Source organism: Hippocampus comes, unplaced genomic scaffold (assembly GCF_001891065.2).
Source record: "Hippocampus comes isolate QL1 unplaced genomic scaffold, H_comes_QL1_v1.1 scaffold279, whole genome shotgun sequence".
In the NCBI taxonomy this organism is placed as follows: Eukaryota; Metazoa; Chordata; class Actinopteri; order Syngnathiformes; family Syngnathidae; genus Hippocampus; species Hippocampus comes.
This window is the reverse complement of record NW_017805456.1, coordinates 67008-74720: the sequence shown is the minus strand read 5'-3', so window position 1 is coordinate 74720 and position 7713 is coordinate 67008. Positions and strand designations below refer to the sequence as shown.

General features: G+C 45.5%; 2 protein-coding genes across 2 annotated transcripts in view; one reads left to right on the top strand and one right to left on the bottom strand.

Annotated features, from left to right (window-relative positions):
- The window catches only part of LOC109518531 (SUN domain-containing protein 1-like), a 9647-nt gene extending 3493 nt beyond the window's left edge, over positions 1-6154 (top strand). Inside the window, exons 8-23 of the mRNA XM_019874414.1 lie at positions 599-664; positions 1083-1199; positions 1550-1627; positions 1926-1995; positions 2300-2340; positions 2411-2565; positions 2641-2994; positions 3396-3476; positions 3583-3647; positions 3761-3887; positions 4132-4314; positions 4437-4521; positions 4599-4714; positions 5015-5182; positions 5246-5338; positions 5767-6154. Coding sequence (XP_019729973.1) covers positions 599-664; positions 1083-1199; positions 1550-1627; positions 1926-1995; positions 2300-2340; positions 2411-2565; positions 2641-2994; positions 3396-3476; positions 3583-3647; positions 3761-3887; positions 4132-4314; positions 4437-4521; positions 4599-4714; positions 5015-5182; positions 5246-5338; positions 5767-5883 — 1916 coding nt within the window. The 3' untranslated portion in view covers positions 5884-6154. The remainder of the gene's footprint in view (positions 1-598; positions 665-1082; positions 1200-1549; positions 1628-1925; positions 1996-2299; positions 2341-2410; positions 2566-2640; positions 2995-3395; positions 3477-3582; positions 3648-3760; positions 3888-4131; positions 4315-4436; positions 4522-4598; positions 4715-5014; positions 5183-5245; positions 5339-5766) is intronic.
- A 3-nt stretch (positions 6155-6157) lies between these two features.
- Positions 6158-7680, bottom strand: armc7 (armadillo repeat containing 7). Its single transcript, XM_019874638.1, has 3 exons — positions 7243-7680; positions 6899-7042; positions 6158-6704 (listed from the first exon to the last, which is right to left on the bottom strand). Exons 1-3 carry the CDS (start codon positions 7316-7318, stop codon positions 6358-6360), a joined length of 567 nt encoding a protein of 188 aa, XP_019730197.1. The 5' UTR covers positions 7319-7680; the 3' UTR covers positions 6158-6357.
- Positions 7681-7713: the final 33 nt, after the last annotated feature.

Sequence of the window (7713 nt, the reverse complement as noted above, 5' to 3'; positions counted from 1 at the left end):
GTGGTTGGCCTGGCTTCTGATTGGTGCGAGGAGGGCGGCGGCCAGTTGCCACTTTGCACTGGCGCGCGCATGGCAGATGTGTCAGGTTGACAAAAAACATGGGGGGTCTGCCTGTAAGCGTTTTTCCCCCCCTTCCCCCCACATCTGCAGGGTTGCCGATCTGGTTGTCTTTAGTGGATTTTGAATCACTCACTAACTTTTGAGGAACTAGTAGATTCAACTTCAGTGAGGATTCACCTTCTCTCCCAGTGTTGTTGTCACCACTTGCCTGTTGTGTTAAGAAAAAAAAAAAAAAGACTTTGGGACATGATAAACAGCCTGCACCAATCTGATTCACATGTCTGCAGAGGATCAAGGAGCGGAGTGTTCCCCATGATGCATTGTGTTCAAACTCAACTTTTTGAAACGCTTGTTTGTAGCACTTGCATCCCACTCACATGTTGTCTCCCCTCTCACACAAATGGGCTGCACCTCTCTTGACTTTGGCTGTTTCTGTGGAGAAATGCAAATCCCTCTTCATCTGCGGGTGCGGCGCGGCGGTGGCGTCGCGAGCAAGCATCTTTTTGTCCTGACTGCGTTTGCTGTGTGGTTGTTGCAGCTCGTAGGCACTGCGGCGGAGACATGAGGAGTGCGCAGAGTGAGCTTCACCCCAGCGGATCTCTATGTGAGTTGGCACTCACTTGGATACATTTATCACTGGCGAGCCGCGCATTTGGTAGCGACACTGACTCAAGTCACCTCCTAATGCCGCCACTGTCACGTCAACATGAAAATGCAGTGTGGCACCACACAAATATAAATGTATTAACGTGCTGATTGCGGCAGGCATATTTTGCTAGCTGAATTGTGGGTCTGCTGTAGTGATGTAGGTGAGACTGACATGGCGACACAGATTGTGCATCCAATTAAATTTCAGTCTAAGATATGCTTACTATGAAAGGAAGAAAATACAAATTTGGGAATAATTTAATGCAATAATGTAGCCGATATAATTGATGCTGCTTCTGACAGTATTTAGGCCTTATTGCTTTCTCTTTCCCCACCTGGTCTTTCCCTCGTGGACTCACTGCTGCTACGTACAGGTAATGACTGCAAGGAGAAACAGCACGCGGAGCAGACGCACGTCGCCGTCGCCTCGGTTTGGTCCGCTCGGGCCTCGGCGCTCTGGTGCTTGTTGCGGAACATCACTGTGTTTACAGGTTAATTTGACACTGGCTCCTGCTGATGCTGCCATCGCCTCAAAAATTTGCCCATCCCTGATTTTTACTCTCATTCAGTACATCCGCACAATCTGAAACAAAAGAACGGTAACAATCCTGACACTGTCTGAGAGGTATTCATTTTGCAGTTGTTTTTGTATAATTAATGCATCATACTGAGAACCTCCGCAGAGCGCATTCAAACTATTGGATGGATGTACAGTATGTCCGATGTCATTCACAAATGAGCATAATGACGTCCAAGTGAAGAGATTAGATTGTGGGGATGTACCTCAAAGTGTCTTCATGCAAAGTTGTGCCTCCATTATGAAGGAGCCTTGTTTCCTCAGTGTGGTCTTTGTGTTGGCTGACCTCGGCGTTGTGGACTCTGACCAGAACAATGTTGTCGTCGTCATCTCACGCTGCAGGTCATTCCCCCCCTCGTAGACCAAAAGTAGTTTCTTGTCCTGGGAGGCGGCTTGATGTTCTCTTTCTGTCGCTCATGTCTTCTTCCTAGATGTCGAGACGCGTGCATTGATTTTGATGTTTCGTAGCTGACATTTAATCAAGCTCTTGTGAGTGTTGCTCTCCTCTTCTTAGCAGGTTGGAGAACATCTTTCCATCCTGGTAGTCGGCTTCTTTTCTCTCTTCTGTTTGATTTCAGATCGTTATTTGCCTGCTAATTTTGCCATTCTTATCGTCACTAAAATATACGTTTGTGTTTAGGTAGGTCGTCCGACCTGGGCGGTGTGTTCAAGTGGATCAGCAGACGGAGTGACAGCCCTCTGCTCACCCGGTAATTACAGAGTGCCCAATAATGATTTTTAGCATTCAAAGCGGCTCAAAGAAACATAACTCAATGTGGAGCTAATTCTTAAGTCACCTATTTGAATATGAATTCAAGGTTGGCAACCTAATTTACATCATGGGCCAATTTGTAGTTCTGGTTTCCCCTCAAAGGGCCGTTGATGGTGTAAAAAAACTTCAATTGCTTTAGTGGGCCACATCTGGCCTTAAGTTAGACACCTGTGTATCTTGAATATTGCTTGTTAATGTACAAATGATCTCGACTCAGACATTTCCAATTTCTGCCCTTACAGGTTTCCTCTTGCACTCTTCTTGGTTCTTCCAATCCTCTTCAGTAGGTTCCTGCTCAGTCATCATTTTCTACAAAACTACAATTTCAAGTCTTGTCTTGTTGTGTCTTTTAGGTTTGTGTTGGTTTGGCCTCTACGGTCTACCAAGTGCAAGGGTCCTGGAGTGGGGGACTTCTATCTTTGACAGCCCTCCCCTGTCCGCGGTCGATGGATTGGCTTCTACTTCTGGGGGCCAAGCGACAAGGGGAGCTGCGGGGGACTCAGAGGAGGTGATGTTGAAATTCTTGCACACAGTTTGCACTCATAGCTAGAAGTTAGAGGGACAAGTTTGTTTCAAAAGCCAGACTCGTACAAGTACCGCACACCTTGCTCGTCTGGAGCGCAACCTGGCATTGCTTTGGGAGCGCGTGGAAGCCGGCGATGAGAGGGCGGAGCAGAGACACGGCGAGATGCTGCGGATGCACACCGAACTGCAGCGCAACGGCAAAAGTGGCAAACTCTGGCTTAGCAGACTGGTGGAACGCCAACTGGCCCAGCTGAGAAGGCGAATCGATGACAACCGACAGCAGAGAGAGCAGGTGGTTTTTCAACTTTTGGTTGTTGGCAAAAGTGGCAAACTGTGGCTTAGCAGACTGGTGGAACGCCAACTGGCCCAGCTGAGAAGGCGAATGGATGACAACCGACAGCAGAGGGAGCAGGTGGTTTTTCAACTTTTGGTTGTTGGATATGTTGGCGCTCTACAAGGGCCATGTTTCGATACTTTATTGAATTGTCACAAAAGTAACGGTTACACCTACACACTCCTATTAATAGAAACAACCAACAAATTGTGAACTAGAAGCATTAGAACGACTGGAATAAATGTAAGTCCAAGCTAAAAAGGAAAAAAAGGATTTTGGTATCTGCTTAAATAGAAACAACCAACAAATTGTGAACTAGAAGCATTAGAACGACTGGAATAAATATAAGTCCAAGCTAAAAAGGAAAAAAAAAAGGATTTTGGTATCTGCTTATAGTGACATATAAACAAGTTTTTAGTGTTTTAGTTGTGATTGAAACAACTTGCCTTGACTGATTGTTGTCGTTTGTCTCTGTTCAGGAATTATTTTGGTTGCAGAGCCAAATGTCCCGTCTGGATCTTGTGGAGGTGAATCTGCAGAACCTGGCAGCCAAGGCGGAGGTATGCTGTTTTTTTTCCCCCCGCCTTTCTTTCCCCTCTTCATGAGCACACAAACATGCATGTGGTATGAAACTGGCAATGTTTACAGCAAACATTTTTACTCCAGGAGGAAATGTCGAGGCAAGAAGCGATCGACACGGTGGCACCGGCAATTACTTGGGATGGGGTCAGGTGAGCTTCACCACGCCTGTGCTTCAATTCGTACACTGCTTGATGGTGTGGATTTTTTTTTTCTGACGTTTTGCGTGTTGTAATTGCGACATGGCAATCGCTCTCCCTCACAGCGTTTCTATGGACCGTCAGTCCCATGATGCCTTGATGGCACAGGTGGAACGTCTGGAGGCGGCTTTGAAGGACATCAGGCGGGATGTGGACGCTTTTCTGGGATGTCAGCAATTGGACCAGGAGACTGTGAGACGGCTGCAACTTTGGCATATTTGTGTCGTCAAATAGGGCTGGGTGACATAAGCTAAACATTTTTTTAAAAAACAAAAACAAATCTGGGGACGTACTTTGAATGACAGAAGGCATCGAACTGATAAATGAAATCAAATGAATTGATTCGTCGTTCTGGTTCTATCTTCATTTTGACCTCACCTTTTAACACTAAATATGCCTGACTCATGTATTCTCGTCATCTTCTCTTCCTTAACAGATTTCATCTCAGGTCTCCGCTCAGGTCCAGAAGGAAGTTCGTGTTCTGCTCTTGGGGAACGATCTGCAGGCGTATTTGGCCTCACTGGAGCGCGGCATCCTCCGCAATGTCAGCCTTCGTCTCGAGCAGCGCCGCCGTGAGGAGGTGCTCAGAGACGCAGATGGAATGGCGCTAACAAGAGAGGTCAGGATGTGAAGTCCTTTTACACATAACTGACCTATTAAGAAATATCCAAGCAGATCATCTTTGTTACTTTTTTTTTTTTAATACATTCTGCCACCTGATGGCTTGTTGCGTGTGTGCAGGATGTGGACCTGATGGTGAAGAACGCGCTGCGTCTTTTCTCCCATGACCGAACTGGCCTTGCTGACTATGCGTTGGAGTCCGGAGGTGACAAAGGGACTCGCTGTTTGTGACGTTCGTCTGTTTTTTTTTAAAATTAAATTTATGTCATTGTCATCCTACAGGAGGCAGCATCCTGAGCACTCGCTGTTCCGAGACCTATGAGACCAAAGCAGCACTGCTCAGTTTGTTTGGAATTCCTCTGTGGTACTTCTCACAGTCTCCAAGAGTCGTCATTCAAGTGATGCGCCGTTTTTGTTCTCAGTTGGACATAAAAAAAATAAAAAAAATGTGGTTGGATGACTGACAATCTACATATAGTAGATGCAAAGAATCATTCTTTATTTTATTGTTGATATTGTGTTCAGTAAGTTCACTGACTTCGGCAGTAATGCTAGAGGGTTAACCTAACGTTATGGACCGCTGAACAATGCATTTTGATGGTTCATTTTATGGTAAATGGTTGAATATTGAAATTGCTAATTAAGGATCCAGTTTGGATTTTTAAGGCCCACTTCCACGTTTGCTTGTGTTCCCGCAGCCCAACGTTCATCCTGGTAACTGCTGGGCCTTCCAAGGTTCCACGGGATTCCTGGTGATCCGCTTGTCCATGAGCATCCTCCCCACTGCCTTCTCCTTGGAACACATCCCTAAAGCCTTGGCACCCAGCGGCACGCTGCGCAGCGCCCCCAGAGACTTCCGAGTCTATGTAAACCTTTCCGTGTACGAAGTTGTATGGAGGCTCGGCATTTGAGTTGAGTTTGTCTTTCAGGGTCTGGATGACGCCGGTCAGGAGCGAGGGACGCTTCTGGGCTCGTACACATACCAGGAGGACGGAGAAGCGCTGCAGACCTATCACGTCACTGTGAGTCCATGCTTGCACCATGATGCGTCATACCGCCAGCTGTAAATTATGTCTTAAGAAAAAAAAGATTTCTCCCTACCTTTTAACTTTAGGATGGTTACAAGCTCTGATTTGATTGCAATATCAGTAGTGATACATACAGGCCAAAGCAAATTATTACTGTGGCAGCATCTTGATACCAAGGAACTACTGTATGTGAAAGTGAGTTGAGGGTCTTCTTTTAGACATCTTGGGCCCTCTCTAGACCTTTTAATAAGGGTCATTTTCATATTTGATACATAGCTGTAAAGACACTTGTGAAAGTAAAAATTGTAATTTTGTCCAAAAAAAAAAATCCCGCCTTTTGATATGGGAAAGACATTTTGGCATTTTTCTGTCATGTGCAGTCAAGTGACCGTTAAATTGGAATTGGGTTGTTTTTTTTACAGGAGGAGAATGAACGTGCCTTCCAAATCATCGAGGTGCAGGTGCTGTCCAACTGGGGTCACCAAGAGTACACTTGCCTGTATCGATTCAGAGTGCACGGTTCTCCCCGGGATGCCTGAATACAACTCTGGTATCGTTTGTTTACATCATCCGTTTCCTGATTAAAAAGGGCTTGTTGCCAATGTTTTTTTTTTTTTTTTTGGTGGGGGGGTGCCTTTTGTTTGTGAAGTTGTGCTGTTTTAGTTACGCACTTTTTTAAACAAACTAAACTGACCTTGTGGCCTTGAATGCAACATAACTTCCCAAAGTTGCCTTTAGGTGCGTTTGTGTCACATGTCGGTCGTTTTAAATGTTGTATTTAAGATGTAAATAAAGATTTACTCTACAGTGGTGCCTTGAGGGACAAGTGTTTTCTTACTCCCAACAATAAAGAGGATTACACTTACACTTTGTGCATTTCAAACATTTCCTGAAGAATGGCCAGCGAGCTCTTAGCTCTGATCATCTCAATGTACACCCTCATGTCTGTATGATAGTCAACATATAGTTGACTCAAAACGTCCACTGGAAATCCCTTACTAACTCCTTCTCGTTCAGTCTTTGGGCAGCGGGATGCCAAGCGCAGTCTGCGTCTGTCCTGCCATTCCCTGTTGGGCCTGGATCACTTGCTCCTCGCTGCAGCAATCCTGCAGGAAGACATGGGCCAGGTTGCGCAGGCGGGGGCTTTCGCATAGGGAGAAGCGCAGCATGCACTCCAAGATGGCCACGTCGCTGATGCGTGGACGTGACAACGGCGTTGATAGGTTCATGAGGGTGCTGATTGCTGACAGGACCGTCTCCTCCCGCGGACTGGACAAGCAGTTTGTGACCAGAGGGATGGCGTCACTCTGCAGAATAAGGTCGCGACATTCTGGATCCATGCTGAGGTTGCACAGTCCTCCTGGTGCAGTCAACAGCAAAAACAATATAAGGTAAGAAAAGAGTGTGTGTGTGTGTGTGTGTGTGTGTGTGTGTGTGTGTGTGTGTGTGTGTGTGTGTGTGTGTGTGTGTTTGTTTGTTAATGGCCATCAAATCAAGGAGACAGCTCACTCTCATGTCATGGTGTAAAAACAGTATATGCCATGGAATCGTCACCTATTCCAAACTCCACAAAGTTGTCGTTGTCTTCTGTGAGCATGTCCAGGAAGAGATCAGCCACCTGGAGCTGCCTCAAGTGCTCCGTGTTCTTAGGATCGTAAGCAAAGTTGGCCAAGTTGGCAAGAACTTGCTCCTTTGCCTCTGGAAACACATTTGCAAGTGTCAAGAAAATTATACGAATGCAAAGGAAATTATTCACACAACATGATCGTTTTAGCTACACACGTATCCATATTTTCCTTGAGGTACATAACCACGCATCGTGTCCTGTGACAGTCACTTAACACGAAATATGAATTTAAAGTCGTAAAAACAAATATAAAAGACACGATGCAGCTCACCATCACTATCGGTATCCTGAAACTCCGTGACGAGCGTTTGCAAATACTCGAAACGGTCACAGTCCTTCTTCCACATCTTTTATTTTCACAGTTTACCTTTTGATGTAAAGCGTTAAAATCATGATTAATTGTGACTACAGAGGCAAGTAAGAATATGTGTAAATGTAAACAAAGCACAGCGATGGTTCAGTTCAACCTGTCCGTCGGGTAAATAAGTCCAACGGTTGCTCGGCTCTTCGTACTTTAGTTCCGCTTAAGTGTTAACCTTGAAAATTCGCCACCTTTTTTCCAACGTTGTGTATTAAATAACATGCAAGCCTATTGTTGCCACATCGGAAAAAAACCCTGAATTTATGACACATTTCAATTTGACGTGATACATTTCATGTCATAACGTGATAAAATTTCTCATCCAGTCTGACGATGCAACCGTTTGACAGTGTTGAGTCTACCTCATCCCTGAAGGCAGGA